This window comes from Palaemon carinicauda, chromosome 9, assembly GCF_036898095.1.
Source record: "Palaemon carinicauda isolate YSFRI2023 chromosome 9, ASM3689809v2, whole genome shotgun sequence".
Classification (NCBI taxonomy): domain Eukaryota; kingdom Metazoa; phylum Arthropoda; class Malacostraca; order Decapoda; family Palaemonidae; genus Palaemon; species Palaemon carinicauda.
The window spans coordinates 71313834-71335161 of NC_090733.1; the positions used below are offsets into that span (position 1 = coordinate 71313834).

Consider the following 21328-nt stretch of genomic DNA (forward strand, 5'->3'; position numbering starts at 1 on the left):
AAGGAGAAAAGAGTTTCAGATACATGAAAAATCGCTCTAAATAGCTTAAAATTGCGTCAGCTTCCGGACCCCTAGCTGCTTTTGTTAGGTTTTCTGACAACTCCCCCCACCCCCCTCCCCCTTTTTTTTTTTTTTTTTTTTTTTTTTTTTTTTTTTTTTTTTTTACTTGCTGGATTCGCGCTTGGGCTCATATCATGGGCAATATCAAATAGATTCTACAGCTGAATGATGGAAAACTTCAATAGTTATACGAAGAGTCATAATAGAAATGCATAAAAATAATATCTTCTCCATGGAATTTAGTCCTAAATTAAATGTAATTTGGACAATCCTGATGGACTACTCGAGAGCTGGATAACCAGACCATTGCCGAAGTGAATTGTCGTGTTTCTATCCCTTTTATTCTTTATGATTACCTGAAATAACGATATATTTTCTTTAATAATTTTCAAATGTAAGTCAAGTAGGTTCATGCCAAGAATAAAACACGGGAATTTGCAAGCAGCCTGTGCTGCTGTAGTTGCCAGATGTTTTTTTTTTTTTTTTTTTCTTTTTTTTACATTGTCAGTTTGTCCGAAAATTAAAGTACACAATACCACCACTTACAAACGTGACTGTAAAATGTGATTTTTAATGAATCTATTGCACCACTTGCTGATCTGATGAGAAGGAGTTGAATTACTATGGAGCAGCAGAATATATGACAATGTGGAAATTATAAAATGCGCCGGAGGATTCTAGAAACAAAAATCAGGCTTACGTTGAGATAAGAAGGAGAGGGACGTTATTTGAAATGAGTCTTGCTTCCGAAATTATGTTTTATCTTATAAATGGGGAACGACAGCAGAGAAGGAAAACGTAGAACAGAGAGAAAAGAAACGGCATATAAAGAAGACAGATGAGAAAAAGAAAAAGAAAAGCCGGAGGTAAAAGAAGTAACATTAGCATACCAAAGAGAGAAAGAGAAAGTAAAAGATTGAGAGATGAAAGAGCAGCAGAACAAGGCTTTAAAAAGTTGTAGATGGAGCTGGAACTGGAGACACAGAAACAGAAACAGACGTCTGAAACAAACATCGTTTTCTGAAACTAGAGTAGGCTACATCTCTCTAAGCTTCCAGGGTTTAAAGAAAATAATCACGACCTGGACGCTGATCTACAAAGGTTTTCAGTCCATGCAAGAGGCAACAGGATGGAAAGCTGAACTTTGGAGGAAAGGTTTAGCATCGTTACTGCAGAGAAATCACTATGTATATATCATCAAATTGGATTGTTAAAGTTATTTCAATGCAGAACAGAAGGACTCCGAAGTAATTTTCGTAGTTGTAGACTTCACATAGTTGATGCCACTCAACAAGCACCTATATGAAAAAGTTGCTTAAATATATGCTGGAAATGAACGAGTGTGCAGTTGTGGTAAGTTATTTAGAATATCTATTGCTTCATGAACAATTTTTATACTACATGCGACCACCAACTAAGGTTTTTTTTTTTTTCTTTTTTTTTTTAAGAGAAGAAAGTAAAATCCTTAGCTGAAGTTGTTCAATTGATAGACTTGTATTTTGAGGGCCATAGTCCTACATGCAATAAAAGGTGTGTCAGTAATGAATTTAATCATGTGTAATTTATTGATCATGTTAAAACACCTTCACCAGCTTAAAGTAGGAATTCTAACAGACTTGAGTATATACCTGCTAAACTAATATGTTCCCTATGCAAAACCCTAAGTACAAAGCAGCTGAGTGCTATTCCATAGGAAATGATGCTAGAAAGACGAAACCTCCGGCAAGAGCTGCAGCTACTGCTGTTACCTTGGAAGTAATGAAAATAGAGTCCGAAATGGCTGCTTTCCCTGTCGAAGCAAATCTAGCAGATTTGATGAATACCGATGGATAGAAGATTGTAAAAATATGGTAAGGGATTCAAGGTGTTTTGTGGTAGTAAATTTTCAGCAGATAACAGTAGACCCAAAACAGCAATGGAGTAAAGGGCCATCAAGTACTAACAATGAGTGATGGCGCTAGTATAGCCATGCAGGTAAAGAAGGACTTTGTGTCTGTTGAGAAATTAACCGGCAATATCATGAATGTTGTAATGGAAAATTTTATGGTATATTTTCACCCATAAGCTAAGATTGAAATTAATACCCCGTACTTTATAGGATGATTAACAGTCTTATGCCTTGATACCACACTGTTTGACCTTATCCTTGGCGATATCCGTGGTTCTTCCGAGGGTTTAAAGCAGAAAATAATAAGTGTGTTGTGTTTTATTAACCTCAAATAAAGTAAAGAAGAGCTAGGCACTGCTAAAACTCAAAGTATCTGAACTCAACCAAATGTGTACAGATGAAGAATCCAGTAATCTTCCGAAGGAAGATGAATCCTTAAAAGACGTAAGGAAGTATGCGGTTGCAAGATAAGTGCTTACTGTTTATTCATAAGAAGCACAAAGAGGTTTCTCAATTTATTGTAGAAAGTGGAAATCTCTATAGGAGATCACTAGTAGGAGGCAGTGAGAGGCATCGAGTGATTGTACTCAAAAATGGGTTGTGAAACTGTGATGGTTTTAGCCTATGCAGGTGTGATGGGAGGAAATCTTGGCATTTGTAATACTCGTGGAAGAACCTTAGAAGTGTTTCATTGTCCTGGTGTAACAGAAGAGATAACTGTAAAAAGGGAAGACTCACTCAAGTGACATTGGGAATGATACCATTAATAAAGGAGTGAAGAGTAAATGTACACCATAGCTGGTTGCCCCATGTGTGGATTTTCGAGGGGAGACGGAAAAAAGTAGATAAAAAGTAGATAAGAAGTGTGTGTTTATAGTATAGAGACAAACATCAGTGATGAGGACGTAACAAACTTGAAATGGATTTGTCCACTCTGTGTAGATGAGGCCATTATGGCCAAGAGGAATTGAAAATGAAAGACATTTATATAAACGGACATGAAGGGAAAATCGCTGAATTGGAACACCGAATTGTGGAATTCACCGTGGACACTGATCACACTGTAAAAGTTGATAATCTATCAATGAATATGGAATCAATTAACTCAGCACTCCAAACACTGACATGTGCTAACAAAGTTAAGGAAAAATCTAATAGTAATTAAATCGACCAAATCATCAACTAAAATAACAGCTCCCCCCCCCCCCCTTCAAAAACTATAATGTCCAACATGCACTTAAAAACATTCCAATTTTTAATACTAGGGCTACTTAAAATAAAAATGTTGTAAGCTTTACGGACGAAAAAATCGCAGAGGCATCAGCAAGCAAGATTCAAACCATGGTTCCCGACACCGAGACGAGGAAAATTTGAAAACTAAAACCTAAAATTACAAATTTTGTGGTCTGGAACTGAAAAGAGTAACAGAAAATACTGCCCTTTGATACTAAGGATGTCATAAACTGTGGCTATGTAAATATGTAATCTGATGATAAAACTATTAAAATTTTAGAATATATATATATATATATATATATATATATATATATATATATATATATATATATATATATATATGCATATATATGAAATATTTGGACATACTAGCATTATCTGAAACATGACTAAATAAGTAAGACAATGCTATGATCGCTGAAATGACGCATAACCCCCCCCCCCCCCACGCACACACACGCGCGCGCGCACACACACACACACTTTCATATTCTGAGAGAGGTCAGGTCTGGTGGTGGAGTCGGACTCTTCATTCATAACGGTTACTCAAATTTCAAGTTGTTAAAATGAACTAGTGTAGCAAGGTTTGAATGTATAGAAATAAACTTTGTGCAAAAAAAAAAAAAAAATCCAAAGGAACAGTTTATAGACCTCCGAGAACAAACTAGTATCTTCTTTGAAGAATTCAGTGTAATTGGATGATCATCATGGAAATAATGATTTAGTTATTTGTGGAGACTTCATTGTCTGATTGGCTTTTTTCAATTTTTCATTAAACTCTAATTCTAAAGACCCTGTATTAGGTAAAATTTGGAAATTAAATCGCCTGAAATTACATATAAAAATCAGACAATAAATCAGTTTAGTGAGATTGATGGTACTGTATGCACATGAGTCATGGTAAGATAATGAAACAATCTCCAATACATTTGGTAACTTTGAGAACAAAGCCCTAAAAAGGGTATTGGGAGTTAAATGTCAGGACAGGATTAGATAGATTGATTGATTTAAAGTTTTTTGGTATCCGACAGGATTAGAAATGAAACTATAAGAGAGATTACTCGAGTGTTATATGTGGATGAGATCATGATGAGGGGTAGATGGAGATGGTTTGGGCATGTTCTTCGCACTCCCCAAGAGAAATTAGTTCACCAAACGTTCAGCTGGGCTCCTCAAGGGACTAGAAGAGTTGGAAGACCCAGGCCTACATAGCTAAGGACTATGAAGCGTGAAGTTGGAGATGATGAATGGAGAAGTATTGAATTAAAAGCTCAAGATAGAAATGACTTGCAAAATGTAACCGAGGCCCTTTGCGTCAGTAGACGTAGGAGGAGATGATGATGAGGGAGACTTCAATCTTTGCATGGATAACGTATGAAGTCTTGATTCTTCAGCATTTAGTGAGTTATTGGAATCTTATCAATTGGTGAATAATGTTGACTGTGCAACTACTTTGACTGGGCATACATTGAACCTAGTTTTAAGTGATAGAATGAATAAAATTGTATCTGATATAAATGTAGAAGAGAAGTGCACTATACCTCCAGTGCACAAACTTATTACGTTTAGACTACCTTTACAGAAACACGCAGTGATCAAGAAGATAAACCTTAAACATAAATCATACTTCTCTCCTTTTGTATTAATTGAACAAGTTACAAAGAAAATAAATGATCTATCACTATTCCCTGCAAGCATGATAACCAACGTTTGTAGGGCGCTATGTGTGTTGGCTGCCTTATGACCATACATTATAGGGTGGGTAAAAGTGAATATGATACTATGTGTCCACTGATGGAAAATACTCTACTTGTTAAAGACCAATATCCTTCGCTTGATAAAGAAACTCTAGAGAAAAAGAGGGAAAACTACGTAAAGAAAGAAAGTGGAATTGGTTAAAAACTGAGATAACACGAGTAGAATACAAAAATTGCAATTTCCCCATATAATTACCTACTGAGAAAGAAAAATGGCGAATACTTTATAAGAAATACCTGTGAAGCAGCAACCGACATAAATAAGTTATATTGTCTCTTAAATGGTATAATGGGAAATGTAAATGAAAAAAAGACTACCAGAGGGGTAGAGTGACCAGGAACTAGCAAATAATTTTCTATTATTCTTCAAAAACCAAATAGAAAATATAACCAAGTTTTTTATAAATATTCAACATCAGATTAATACTACACTAAAATACACTTACAAAATTAACGGGATGCAATAATATAGCACAAGACGATGTCACCAGGATTAAGAAAGCAAAAAAAAAAAAAACTGTGTGACCGAGCCAATGCCAATATCTAAAGAAACTGGAGAAGGAAACTTTTATAGTCTAGTTGATAAATTACGAGAGCAGCAAATACAAGCATCAATGAGTGTAAGTTTCCCAAATCTGAGGAAATGGCTATGGTTACACTGGCTCTGAGAAATTGCTCTAGATTATCAGGAATTAGGCCCGTATAAACATATTTCGAATCTATCCTTTCTTTCAAAAGTGCTTAAATACGTAATTCTTGAACAATCAATCAGTCACTTAGAAGAAATTGAAGCTTTGCCAGATAATTAGTCTACTTACATAAAATTATACTCTACGGAGACAGCTATCTGTTCTTTTGTAAATGATATGCTCGAAATGATGGATTAAAATAGATGTATTTTAATATTACTTGACATTAGTATGTGTATATACAGTTGTGCTTGAACTGCTACTAACTCATCTGCAGTCCATCTATATTGAATATCAATCTTGTGAATACCTGAAAGACTACTTGGTTGACAGAAATTACTGTGTGCATATTGGAAACTCTTATCCATCATATGAACCTTTAAAGAGAGGGGTACCTCAAGGTAGTGTACTGGGCCCATTCTTATTCTGTATCTATACTATTGCTCTTTCGAAAATACTACGAGGGTATGTAGTGAAGTTCAAACTATTTGCTAATGATAAAAAATTTTACTTCTCTATGAATGATATACATGACACTACTGAAACTCTAAACCCAACTCTTACCAGTGTTAGGGAATGGATGATAATCAAACAACTAATATTAATGGTGGTTGGAAAGAAAAAGAGCGTAAGAAACTTGGATTTTCCTAAAAAAAAATCATAAATAACAACTCTGTCCTGATATCTAGTAAAGTTCATGATCTTGGCGTATCTCTTGACTGTAATTTGTCTTTCAGTGTCCAAATGAATAATGTAATAAAAACTGCTGGTTATCATCTTAGAAACTGCTTTTATAAAAAAGTACCTGGATGAACATTCTATAATAGAAACTTGTGATAAACTGTGTTATTATCAGGAATGATTACTATAACTCCATCTAATACAGTTTACCAAAAGTACAACTACTTAAGAAATTAAAAAACATTATAAACACAAGAGCAAGACTGATAAAAAGGGTCCCACTCCGAGAAAGCATCACTACTTTACTTTGAGTTTAAAATGTCTACGATAACCCATCAAGATACCAGAACTGGACGAGAATAGTTAAAGATCGTTTCAAATTATTGGAAACTAGATAAATGCCTACTACAAGCTCTAGGACCTTTGAATATGCGGCCCCTAGACTATACAATAAGCTCCCACTAAACATTCGAAAGACTAATATATTACGGCTTTCAGGAGGAAACTAAAGACTTTCTTGTTCAATAAATGCTTTGATAATGTTGATTTGACAATAAAAAGTGAAAACGTGGTGTAAAATTTTGAATGCTTTAAAACAAACATGATAAAATGACTGTGAAGGTCTTGAGAGTAGGGATCCCCTGTTGCAAAGGACCAGAAAAGCAGCCCTTAAAGTAAGTAAAGTATATTAGCAGTGTAACTGGATCGTATTGACCCAATAGAATTTCAATCATCAAACAGATCCCGATATATCCTAACAGAGGTGGATTATACACTAGATACCCTGTAACAAAGGTTTAGTCAGGAAGTGTTACTGAAAATGTTGTAGAAGCCCATTTGGAAATTTTTAGTGGGATAGTTTCTGACCGTGGAGTCAGGTTTACCTTACATATGATAAAGGAAAAATGTAGCGTTACCTTTGAGGTGGATTAACAACACTTCTTCTCATATCATGTAATATGGGCTGGTAGAACGATTCAACGGAACATTAAAGAAGAGGTGTGTAGAGCAACGTAAGGAATGACATCGTTATCTTGCCCCTTTCGTGTTTGCATATACAGACGCACCAACATAGAGTACGAAATTTTCACCCTTTGAACTGGTGTTTGGTCATATTGTGAGAAGACCATAAATATTGTTGAGAGATCTGTGGAAAGACACTGTGGTTAAAGATAAAACAAGGATTTCCTATGAACATGTGATTGATATCCATGAATAACTGCAAGGTACTCTTGCAATGGCAATGGAAGTATTGAAGAAAGTTGCTCATCATTATTACAATTCGAAGGCCAAGGACCAGAAGATGGAGGAGGGTGTTGAAGTAGTACTTTTGTAGTGTAACAATAATAATAAAAAAAAAAAAAAAAACTGATGCTACCCTGGAAGGGACTATTAAAAGAAACAAAACAACGTAATCGACGGAGTTGCGAAATTGATATGAATGGTGTGATCAGGAGACCTCAAATAATCCTATTGAAGAAAAGTTTACCCCAAAGCACTGTAATGATACAAACAACCCAATCAGATTCTGTAGTAATTTAGGAAGATAACCAGTAACTTGAAGATGAAAATGTCACTCTCCCAATCTGTCTACAGATGGAGACTTGGATAAAAGTTAAAATTAATTCAGAACTAGAAAGAAGTAAAGGAAGGGAACTTCATAATATTCAACTTCAGGTCTTTTGGCTTCCTCTGGAGGGAGGCATAAAGGGGGGCAAGAGTGACAACGATGGCTGGCAGGTAATGGTGATAATAGTTAGATTATTGCAGTGCTTTGACGGTTGAGGGCATGGGGAAGTTCTGAACGGCTGCTACTTTCTCAGGTAAGGGGTGGACTTCTTCAAGAGTGATGAATTTGCCCTAAGAACGATACTTCCTTGGTGCCAAAGGTACACTTCTCGTACCGAACTACAAGGCTGTTCTGTTGTAGGGGGTTCAGCGCAATGTGTAGGTGATGGAGGAGTTCCTTTTTGGAGAGAGAGAGAACCCAAATATGTCATTCAGGTAACATGCACAGATGTGGAGGTTCCATGAGATGCTATTCATAAGGCATTGAAACATTGCCCATCATTGTGAAGACCAAAACAGGAGTAATTGAACGTTCATGTACCGAAGGTGGTTGTGATGACGGTCTTGGAATGTCTTCCTGATTCATGGACACCGGATAATACTTCTTTAGGATGTTGAGCATAGAGAAAACTTTTCATATGTGCAAGTTGGGGGTCACGTCAGTAATATTTTTGAGGGGTAGAGATCCAGTTCTGTTTTCATGTTCAGGCACCTGTAACCCCCATACAGATGCAGGGAACCATCTGTCTTCAAGACAATGTGTAAGGGTGTCAAGCCTGAGCTTGAGGCCTTTTGGCAAAGGCCCATTTCTTCCATTTTGATGAATTTCTTTTTAGTGCTCGTCAAAACATGTTGCCAGACGCCTGAATCTGGCGAACTCTTGGGCCCCCGTCATCTTTATATGGGGATAAACTTCTTTACGAAAAACTTCAGGGTACAAAGTTAGGAGGTGGGCATAGGTATCCGTTGGTGTGTTGATGTAGAGAGTGAGGTTGGAGGGGCGGGATGAAGAGGTGTCGAGGAGTAAGAGTCAGTGCTGACAATTCTTTGTGAGCTACATCAACCAGGAGGTGAAAATGTGAGAGGAAATCAGCATTGAGGATTGGTAATGTAACGTCAGCAATGAGAAACTTCCAATTATATTTGGCACTTCCAAACGATAATGAGAGAGTTTTTATAACTGTGGGTGGGTATCCCAGATCCGATGGCAGCTACCAGTCGGTCATAGGCAGACTATGAAAGACCATGTTGTGTCCTGGAGATTGGCCTCTGCAGAACAGAATGACAAGCACCAGTGTCTACCAAAAATTGCATGCCCTAACATGCATCATGTTAAAAGAAAAGGTTGGTGACAGGGGAGTCCACCGCGACAATTGATGCCCTACATAAATGTTTTATGGCCACTGATAACTGTATGCATATTTCTGAGCAGCAGCCCCGAATATGAAGTGTTAGTGGCATAACTGTGGCCGATGGGCGTCCGTAAGTAGCTAGAGAGTCGTTGGTTGGGGCATGAGCGAAGGGTGGTAGAGTGGGTTAGGGGCAGTATTGTCGCCACTCTGGCACGTCATGGGGTGGGCATCTTTGTCTTACTGTATTCAATTCAGCTTCGTTAGATGTTGAATGGTTATCTTATTCGCCAGAAGTGGAGGCATTAATGGAGGTCTTAAAGGTGGTGAAGTAGCTCTCTATAAGGGCATAAACTTTGGTCATCAAGTCCTTCATTGGTAAAAAATTGACAGCGGGGATGGCAGCGCGTATAGGTTCTGGTAGGCACTGTACCTAGAGGCCATGAATTATATTCACCTTACACGGAAAAACATTTTCAGCAGTTTGCTGTTGAGCGATACTAGTCATTTTCCTTAAAGGCTAGCAAAGACTTTTGGTCCTACAACGGTTGTTGAGAGACCTGAAAAAGCTTTGCTATATGGGCAGCTCGCAATGGTGAGTTCTGCTCTTGGAGGTATGTTTTGAGGCATCAAATGCTATTGAGGTATCCCCTTGTTTGCAAAGCTAGTCAGAGATTTCTGGGAACGTGTTCTCTGAGTTTGCTGCGAGGACATAGTCTCGTGTATAGCTTCAGTGAGTCAACCTCTTGAAGCGAAAGTCGATTTTGGCATGCTGAAAGGTAAACGCTTCTCGGCTGGCGAGGAGCAGCAACTTCAAAGGTGTGGCGTTGATGAGAGTGTTAAGGTCCGATTATGTCATCAGCCAACAGTAACACACAGCTGTGACGGGAAAGGCGGGAGGGAGCTGGATAGTCCAGTTGTCACTAAAGTGCGAGCCGCTGTTATTGGATAACTGAGAGGGGATTTGAATGAAACTGACTTTATTTCAACGTACAGAGAATTTATATACCTTATGTAGAGGACAGGAAGCTCACAAATACTAAGAAAAAGGATTCAGGAAAATACAGGCTTAACTAGTTTGGATTAATAGTAAGATGTAGAGCAAGATATAAAATAAAAGGAAAATTCTATTGCAGTGTATGACCGTGTTGTGAAACACAAGAGATATTATGTGAAAGGTAGAGAAAATGTGTACAAACAAACTTAGTAGAAGTTTATAAAAATGCATATTCTGTATACTTCAGTTCGGAAAAAAAATACTTAGCCTTTTCATCAATACCCAAGTTTGGAATAAGATTCTAGGAATATCTCTGTTAAAGGGAGGATTATAACATATGAGAGCTCAAAATAATTATGGTGACATGAGTAGTAATAGTAGTATTAACATTTATTACTATTTTCCTTAAAATGTTTATATGTAATAGCTCAGTCATAGATTTATCAGGTACATAAATAAATTAGGATTTTAAAAAATCTTCTACAACGCAAGCAAATATAATGGGAGTGATTACAAATAATATGACACCCATAAAATATATTATGAAAGAGGAAATCTAGAAGGCTTTAGAATGTTCTGAAATTAAAATCATGGATGCACTGAGATTAGAAGCGAAGTGACACAAATTTAAATATATGTATACATACACACACACACATATATATATGTGTATATATATATATATATATATACAGCATATTTATAAATATATTTATATGTGTATATATATATATATATATATTTATATATACATATATATATATATATATGTATATATGTGTGTATATATATATATATATATGTATATATATATATATATATATGTATATATATATATATATATATGTATATATATATATATATATACAGCATATATATAAATATATTTATATGTAAATATATATATATATATATATACAGCATATATATAGATATATTTATATGTAAATATATATATATATATATATGTATATATATATATATATGTATATATATATATATATATATTTATATATATATATATATATATATGTATATATATATATATATATATGTATATATATACATATATATATATATATGTATATATATACATATATATATATATATATATATGTATATATATACATATATATATATATGTATATATATACATATATATATATATATATATATACATTATTATATATATACATATATTTATATATATATATATATATATACATATATATGTATATATATATATATATATATACATATATATATTAATATATATACACACACACATACTGTACATATATATATAGATATATATATATATATATATATGTGTGTGTGTGTGTGTGTTTGTGTGTAAATATATATATATATATATATATACAAATATACATATATATATATATATATATATAAATATATACATATATATATATATAAATGTATACATATATATATATATATATATATATTTAGATTGTGTTTTTTTAGAAGTTCAGGCAATCAATGTGAATAACCCTTTATCTGAAATGCTCTCGTAAATAACTTTAATGAATAGAGTCCACACTTGTGCTGTGATGGGATTTAGTTGTCTTTTTTCTGTAATCTAATATGACATGTACCTTTGGTTACCTTGGTTTATTTTAGTTTTAACATCATCCTTTTCGTATTAGTTTGTTATAACTCTTTTTATGTATGGAAAATTGAGAAAATAACGGTATTCCATTTTAGACGTTTTGATAGATAGACAAGCAGAAGAATTTAAGTTTTCCATATATAGAAAGCCTACCAATAACTTTTCTTATGTTGCTCTGGCTACTCCAAAAACATAGAGTTCTGATTTTTCCTCCATGTACCTTAGGACACTTAGAACATGTAGCCCCAAGTACATAGATGATGAGTTCCCTAAAATTTAAGAAATTTCTACTAATCTTCGATATCCCAAGTATGTTCTAGAAAACTGTATGAATAAGGCTAAGAAAACATTTCATTGCCTCCAGTTAGAGAAAAAGGAAACAATAAAAAATACACTTTGCAATTTCAGGATTTTTTTTTTGATCCCATACCCTTATCGAAAAAAACTAGATATTAGGGTAGTGGTTGAATATAATTGTACCTTAAAAAACATATTGATGAAGAATAGTTCTGGAAATGATATCATTACTTGTTCAGATTGTAACTTATTCTATATCGGCCAAACATTCAAAGGTATTTCAGTCAGATTAAAAAAGCATAAGGTGGCCGTCAATAGGGGTTCTCTTAATAAGGCCTTGGCCTCCCACTGGTTAGGATCTAGTCATAAAATTGGATGACCAAAGACTAGTAAAATAAACCAAGTAAATGCCTATGCCCAAAGGAATATTGTTGAATCCTATTTAATCTCCTGTTCCAAAGGTCAAAATTTGAATATAAGCCCTGGTCTATTTTTCGTTAATCCCGTGGTATTCTTTTATCTAAACTCTGACTTTTCTGAGATCCCCCTTTCCTTGTATAAATACGATGTCTTTCTATTATGCATTCTCATTGTTGAGTCTGTTCATATCCCTATTCGACGAATGTACTATCTCCAATTAAGTCTTTTCTTTTTTCAGTGGCTATATATATATATATATATATATATAATGTATACATATAATATATATAATGTATATATATATAGATAGATAGATTATATATATATATATATATATATATATATATATATATATATATATATATATATATATATATATATATATATATATATATATATATATATATGTAGGTCACGACCCTTGTCGGGTGGTGGTGCAAGTTCTTATTGCACGAATAGGGAGGACAGTGGTAGTATTTATATCCGTCATAAAATTGGTCAGTGGTAACAAAACACTTGGGAAAACTTAACAATATTAATTAACAACAATTTTTATAAAAGGCAACGTTGTAACTACCTAACAATTTAACAACCTAACACTAAACAAATAACAATTGATAATTAACACTTGACAACTAATAATTATCAATTAACACTTAAATTATTGTTGATTAACAACACTCCACAATGCGGAAACAACACACTCTCAACGAGAGAGAGGCAAATAAATAAACACCCCAATGGGGAAACAACACACTCTCAACGAGATAATTAAACATCCCAATGGGGAAACAACACACTCTCAAGGAGAGAGAGTTAAATGAAAAAACTTAAAAACTAAAAAAAACACTAGATGTATAAATGTTCTCACACTCTTTGAGGCTGGAGAAGAACAACACCCACAGCTCCAAATAAGGTAGCGGCTCCACAGGCACACTACCACTGTAGGGAGTACAGCTCTGTAGCATCCCTCATAAAAGGGCGGAAATGGAGTTCCAATCAAACAAAAAGATTAATGATGGCTCCTACCTAGCAGCTGTCTCCCTACATGACTCCAACCAGCTCCAAGGCTCCTGCAGCTGACCATGGCGAGGATGTGTCAACGGGGCTGTCACTCCTGGGTCCACCTCAAGGCCGGAATCTCTGCGTTGGCCCTGTGGACACAGAAGAGAAAACACAGGAACGGCAAAACACCGCAGGTGGTAGAAATGTACTTGCTAAAAGACGTTGAATGTTGGTGTTGCAATCCTCGTAAAAGCCCCACAAGCCAGCTGCTGAAGTGTGCCTTGGAAACCTGGAGCTACGACTGTCACTTTAGCAAACGAGTTCCTCACTGGTAAATTCCGGTGTCCCTTTCCATCCAAGGACTCGGTAAATACAGTAAAGAAAACAAAGCGTTAAACTAGACATGTATAAATTATAAAATGAGCGGGGAAGAGGTTAAAGCAGAAAAACTTTAAATTTACAAATACAGCCTTATAAACTAGAATTTTTACACTAATTTTACATAAAACAAATAAATGTAGAAACAAGGCTGATAGAAATCAAATAAAAAATTACGTTAATCTATAATATAGCCTATATATATATATATATATATATATATATATATATATATATATATATATATATATATATATATATATATGTATGTATGCATATATATATATATATATATATATATATATATATATATATATATGTATGTATGTATATATATATATATATATATATATATATATATATATATATATACATATATATACATATATATATATATATATATATATATATATATATATATATATATAATCTATATATATATATGTATGTATATATAATATACATATAAAGCATATGTATATATGTTTGTCTGTGTGCTCGTTACTCTAGAAATATAAAACAAAGGAATTAATTCTATATTACAATAATTTTTGTGAACAAAATATAGATTTTTACAACTTTTTTTGGTGAAATTTTCAGCGACATTTTTATCATTGCCTAAATGAAATTAAGAGAATCCTGCAGGGCAATAGAAATTAAAAAGGCGAATTTAAGAAAAAATAATGACTTCTGTCACCCACAGGTTACCTGGGCGAAGATGATCCAATAAGTCGAAATAGAACGATCGTCATTAAAACGCATAAAGTTAAGTTCATAAAAGGATCCAACAAAAGGACTTTACTTATCATGCGGAATCCTGCTAGGTAAGTTACACTGCTTATCTTCTTCTTTTTTTTTCTTTTTCTTTCCTTTTTTTTATGCTTGAAGTCTGCTCTCATCAGCTCATGATGCCGACTCTTTCTTTGGTATCCTTGTTAATGCCTGATTACGAAGTTCCTTTCTAATCGTCTTCTCTCTTAAGACACGATCGGAAAAGACAAATAAAATGTAGATAAATCGACAAACTGGACATTCTCGGAAAGATTACTCTTTTAATTCTTTTATAATATGATTCGAGAGTATTGGCTGCAAAAGAAATGAAAAAGATCTCCAGTTAATATAAAAAGAAAAATAACATAAAAGGCATATGCAAAGGACAAAACTCTAATCTTTTTTTTCTTAAGCTTTATCTTTCTTTCAGATCCATAATATCATATTGGAACTTTGTGGACAGCGGAAATTCAAATTGGTTTTCGTCTGTTTCTAATTCGTCCTACACAACTAAAGGTGAGAATATAAAAACTATAAAAAAAAAAAAACCTCTTTGTTTTATGGGTGAGTACTTTAGGTTATCAGGTATACCTGTTAAGAATTACTTTAGGAAACATCAGTTACTTTAATAATCCTAATAAAGTTATTAATTCACTCATGATCCTTACGAGTATTTCACCCCCAATACTTATGTCAGGAAAACCTACCATCACCATAAAGGCAGTAAGGAATGAAAGGTAATTAGCATGAAACTAAGATTAATCATGGATACTGATTAGGATTTTTTGTGTTAGATCTAAGATTTTTTGCATGGCAAGATGACAAAGATTAGGGTGAAGAAACCAAGTCAGTCTTACTCATTTTCATTGTTCCTAGAATATGTTTTACTATAAGCTAATTATCATTATCGCATTGTAATAGTTATCTTTTTAGCAGAATTTTTCTTGTTGTTTGTTTTATAAATCTATTTTCGCCTAACACAAAGTAATCGTTTCATTCGTCTTTTATTACCATAGATTTGCGCTTTAACAATTATTTGACATTTGTCATATATTAGCCTACATATCGTAAAAAATATAAAAATATAAAATATAAAAATAAGAAAATATAGAAATATATAATATATAAATAATTTGATTTCATGTACATATTGCCATTCATTAGAAGTTTGTTTAAATGATTTGTAAATGAAATAAATATGGAAAACTTACATAAAGAGAATTATTCTATGATTACAGAAAAGTTTTCCATGTAAATTTTTATTTACAGTTTTTCATTTCCAATGCTATTTCAACACTTGCTAGTAAAGTTACCCTAATCCAAGAACAAAAAATCCACCACAACAAGGTTTTTCATAAATCTAAGTAAAGCTACATAGTCTAATTTAGATATGGCTGAGCAAACAGCACAATACATTAAAAATTGTATGTGTTATCTATCCTATCTTAGAGTTTCATGAGTTTGTTGCAAATGAACTCGAAAGATGGAGGTCAACTTACATTTACCCTTTGGAAAATACCAAGAGACTCTACGTGATCTTTTACGAATTGCTGAGAGAAAATCCTTTGAGAGAGATTCGCGGAATACTGCGATTCTTGGAACTACGACCCGACGAAGACAGGCTTCTTTGTCTCTCGAGGCACTTGGAGGGCGTTGCCAAGGGCGGCCAAAGAGAGGTTCAGCCTTATACCTTAGAGGAGAAGAAAGCCTTTACCCGCACCATTGAAGAAATAAATGTCCTCCTTAGCTCAAGAGGATTTCCGTCAATGCCCGACTTCCAGAAATATGGCTTTCTTTGAAAATGTGATCACCCCTATGGAAATATTTTAGGTGATGTAAGCAAATAAAAATGATGAAAACTGGATTCTTTATGTGAAGATGAGAAACCTACTGTAAGAATTAATCGCTTGTTAGAAACCTAATATAGTAGCTAAAAATAGGACATTAGAATAATCCGAAAAACTAGTATGGATATGAAAACCAGGATTTTTTGTCAAAATACTAGAAATGCATCAGGACACATTTTGTTAATTAACATATAGCTTTAAGCTTTTTTTATTGATCAAAATATGAAAGAAACAACTGAAAAAACTTGTCATGTTAGTTTGCATTTAACCCGTTAGTTTCCAAATGGTTTTTAGATTTCTTATATAAAAAAAAATAGCTCTTTAAACATCATTATTTGGTTTCAAATATGTTATGAAATTTTGATCGCTTGCACGGTATACTGTATATTCAATTCTTATTTTCGAAGGAGGTGATTAATTTTTATGTCTTTTAATCCAAATGAATTACAGAAGTATCTTACAAATGAGATAGAAAAAAAAACTGAGCAATATATTATTTTGTATGCCATCTTTTTAAAACACTCCTCAAAATAGCATTTCACAAATTGCTTTGTAGATTTTTTCCTTGTCAAATGTACATTTTTTTTCCTGCCTCGGTCTAATCAGGAATGACAATCAGTAGAGGTTACAATGTCTGTGAATACTTTAGCAGAAAATGCATTTGGTCGTCCACAATTTATTGGATCAGAATCTGATGATCCTAGAAAATAAGCTCTTGTCACTGACCTCCTGAAATCAAGAATGTCAGAGTATATCCATTTGTAAAATAATACAAAATCTATGAAATAACCATTACAATATCAAGGAAACTTATCGATAAATTAAAATACCACTTCTACGGTCTAATGGAAATAAAATACTCTTAGCTAATGTAAGTGGTTAACTCCTCCCACATATCTGTTTTGTTGGGATATAAGAGATGAGAAACATAAACTGTATATCCTTACAACTCCTGCTTAACCATCGTTTTGCTCTTTCGACAAGAGCAACAAATTCATGGTTGCTTCCGATTATAAAAACAGTGCTGTCATGTCTTTTTAGAAAAAAAATTATTCCTTGTATTCTTCAAATTTGTAGTGAAAGGAAACACGATATTTTGTAGAGATATGTCAGTCCTTTTGGAACATATGGATGTTATTTTTAATATATTCTGCCTGTGATTTTTATCTGTAGGACTTGAAAAAAAAAATATTGAAATAAATTTCACGATCCTGTAAGTATTCAAGGTCACTGACCATAGATAAAAACACTTTGACCCACAACAGAACAACCACTGCTTAACTTGCATCCTATAGGTTTACTCCTAATAAATTGATTCAGTGATATGTTACAATTTGTTCATATATTTAAACTTCCCTAGATAATATCCTAGACTGCTTAAAATTCTGGTTCAAATCATCACCTAGACGCCTAATTCTAATTTCCTTATCATTTTTGTAATATCTATTTGTCATTATTGACAAAATGTAAACAACTTTCAATGCTTTGAAATTTGTTTCTTGACTTTTATCTTCAAATAATTTTAGTATCAAGATCTTCATCTAAACTACAGTAATCTTATTCACTAGGAAGTCTGCGGTACCTTAAGAAAAAATAACATGCCGAATAAATTTCTTAAAGTTTGTTGACAAAATAAAATAATGTTATTTTTTCAGTAAAAAATGTTCAACAAAATCCTTGCATGTTTTACTTGAAGGTAAAGGTGAACGTGACTGGTTTCAGTATCATCAGAATAGATGTTCACCAGAACGCTAGCCAGGCAAGCCCAACACCTCACTGTGGTGCCCAACTATTATTATTATTATTATTATTATTACTATTACTTGCTGAGCTACAAACCTAGTTGGAAAAGCAGGATGTTATAAGCCCAGAGGCTCCAACAAGGAAAATAGCCCAGCGAAGAAAGGAAACAAGGAAAAATTAAATATTTTAAGAACCGTACCAACATTTAAATAAATATTTCTTATATGAACTCTAAAAAACTTTAACAAAACATGAAGAACAGAAATAAGATAGAATAGTGTGCTGAGAGTACCCTCAAGCAAGAGAACTCTACCCAAAGACAGTGGAAGACCATGGTACAGAGGCTATGGCCCTACCCAAGACTGGAGAACAATGATCTGATTTTGGAGTGTCCTTCTCCTAGAAGAGCTGCTTACCATAGCTAAAGAGTCTCTTCTACCCTTACCAAAAGTAAAGTGGACACTGAACAATTATAGTGCAGCAGTTAACCCCTTGGGTGAAGAAGAATTGTTTGGTAATCTCAGTGTTGTCAGGTTCATGAGGACAGAGGAGAATCTGTAAAGAATAGGCCAGACTATTCGGTATATGTGTAGGCAAAGGGAAAGTGAACCGTAACCAGAGAGAAGGATCCAATGTAGTACTGTTTGGCCAGTCAAAGGACCCCATAATTCTCTATCGGTAGCATCTCAATGGGTGGCTGGCGCCCTGGGCAACCCACTATCTGTTCTCCCCAGTAAACATCTTAAACTCATGGTTCCAGGTGGGGATCGATCTGCTGCCCTGCAAATGTTAGGTGAATGCATTACCATTGTACTAGCCAAAGTATCATCAAGGAAAAACTAAAAAAAAAAAAAAGTATTAACGGGTCCTTTGCCAAATAATCAATCTTCCATTGACTTAATTCTTTTAGGTTTTTAATCCGCTTGGTCAGTAGTTGTTAAAGCAAAATTAGAGCAAATTGGAGCTCTTCTTTGTTTTGCATTCGGATTTGGTTGACTTTTCATTATCAGACCAAAGATGTTGAACAGATCCTGGCACATCTTGCAAGATGGTGTTTGGAATTCTGTCCACATCATCTAAAATTTCATCCAAAAATATATGTTACATTTGTTATCAATGTAACCATACTGCTGCCATACTTACCTGGAATAAGCAATGGTTGTTATAGTTGTGGTTATTGCATCTTTCTTCGCCAACTCCTCCTAGTGGGATTTGTACCAACCGCGTGTCACACAATTGTACATAATTCCTTTAGTATATAATATGCTTGTATCTTCGCTCTTCCCTCGCACTCAAACGAACATGAAAATTCATGTCTGCTGTTTTGCTCTGAACATTGTCTGTCTCTCGAACATGTTATGGCCTGTTGCCTTGAGGTTTTGTATATAAAGAAGAGTGATCCTTAATAGGTAACTCAGTCGTTTCCAATCTGCCTTTGATTTCACAACTCCTCTCTCGGCCCGTCACATTGGTGACCCCGGAGTGACTCGCTCCTCCCGCCTCCCCATCCCCCCTACACCTCTCACCGTTACTATGACGCCGTCAACGCACACCTGCAGCAGTACTCGCCGTCGCCAGCCGCCCGTATAGCAACGCCTTTTCAGCTCTCTCAACAACCGTTGGGGGACCAAAGGGCTTCGCTCACCCTCGGGAAAATGACCAGTATCACTCGCCTGCAACCTGCCGCAGACGGCTCTCCTCGTGATGTGAACCCACTTCATGACTTTCAAACCTCCATCAACGCCTCCTCTCGTGACGAAGAGGACATCTATTCAACTTCAACCGAAGCTGACATGAATGCCGTAGGACACGCCTATGAATGCCGTAGGACATACACGCCTATGAACGCCGTAGGCCTATGAATGCCGTAGGACACGCCTATGAATGCCGTAGGACACTCGCCTATGAATGCCGTAGGACACACATGCCTATGAATGCCGTAGGACACACTCGCCTACCCCGTGACGAGCCGGAGCGGCAACACAGCCAACCATCATCCAGCACTCGCTCGCACCCCAACCAACGACTTCTACAGCCACTCACTCACTGACCTCTCCAGATTCAGGGCACCTATTTAACATGTTCAGTATGTCATTTTTAGAGGGGGAGCCATGTACCAACCGCGTGTCACACAATTGTACATAATTCCTTTAGTATATAATATGCTTGTATCTTCGCTCTTCCCTCGCACTCAAACGAACATGAAAATTCATGTCTGCTGTTTTGCTCTGAACATTGTCTGTCTCTCGAACATGTTATGGCCTGTTGCCTTGAGGTTTTGTATATAAAGAAGAGTGATCCTTAATATGTAACTCAGTCGTTTCCAATCTACCTTTGAGTTCACAGCCTTCTCCCTCCTTCGTCACAGATTCAATGATACGCTTGTATGGTAAAATTTGTTTAATCTGCTTAAGTTACATTACTGCTACTGTTCTTAGCAAGCCATACAATCTTCTGCTCTGACTGGTTTGTGACTCTTGTTTAAAAGATATAAAAATAATCAATAATCATTACTCTTAAAAGGCTTGGTCCTAGTGTTATACAAAAGTAAGAGGAATCATATCCTATCTTTGAGGTAACTAATAAGTTATCGAATCCTTCATAATATACGCTACTTCGATTTTAATTAACGTTCAAACATTCTCTATCAACGCAATACTGTGCAACATTACTTATAAAACACATAGAGCATATGGTATTACAGTACAAAATACATAACAGTCTCCCCTCCTAAACTTGACATTGTGCAAAACTTTACAAATCTAATCGCTCAGGTGTTTCCCTCTATCCTTTTGGGAAGTACTCTACTGCATCCTGTACTGGTACATGAATAGATTCTGAATCTACATTTGATGTTTGAGCATTTTGGTTAATATTCGATTCCTTCGATCTAACTACTTCTGAAAATTTTAAATCTCTAACATTCACACGATCTACTGCTTTCTTTTTTGATGGCTGCAATTGATGAAATGACACTTTACAATATTTCCAGCAACTTGAGCATCATA

General features: G+C 34.7%; 1 protein-coding gene across 1 annotated transcript in view; it reads left to right on the top strand.

Moving 5' to 3' along the window:
• LOC137646477 (sialate:O-sulfotransferase 1-like) overlaps positions 1 to 16602 on the top strand; it is a 66918-nt gene extending 50316 nt beyond the window's left edge. Inside the window, exons 5-7 of the mRNA XM_068379583.1 lie at positions 14663 to 14783; positions 15161 to 15246; positions 16180 to 16602. Coding sequence (XP_068235684.1) covers positions 14663 to 14783; positions 15161 to 15246; positions 16180 to 16529 — 557 coding nt within the window. The 3' untranslated portion in view covers positions 16530 to 16602. The remainder of the gene's footprint in view (positions 1 to 14662; positions 14784 to 15160; positions 15247 to 16179) is intronic.
• Positions 16603 to 21328: the final 4726 nt, after the last annotated feature.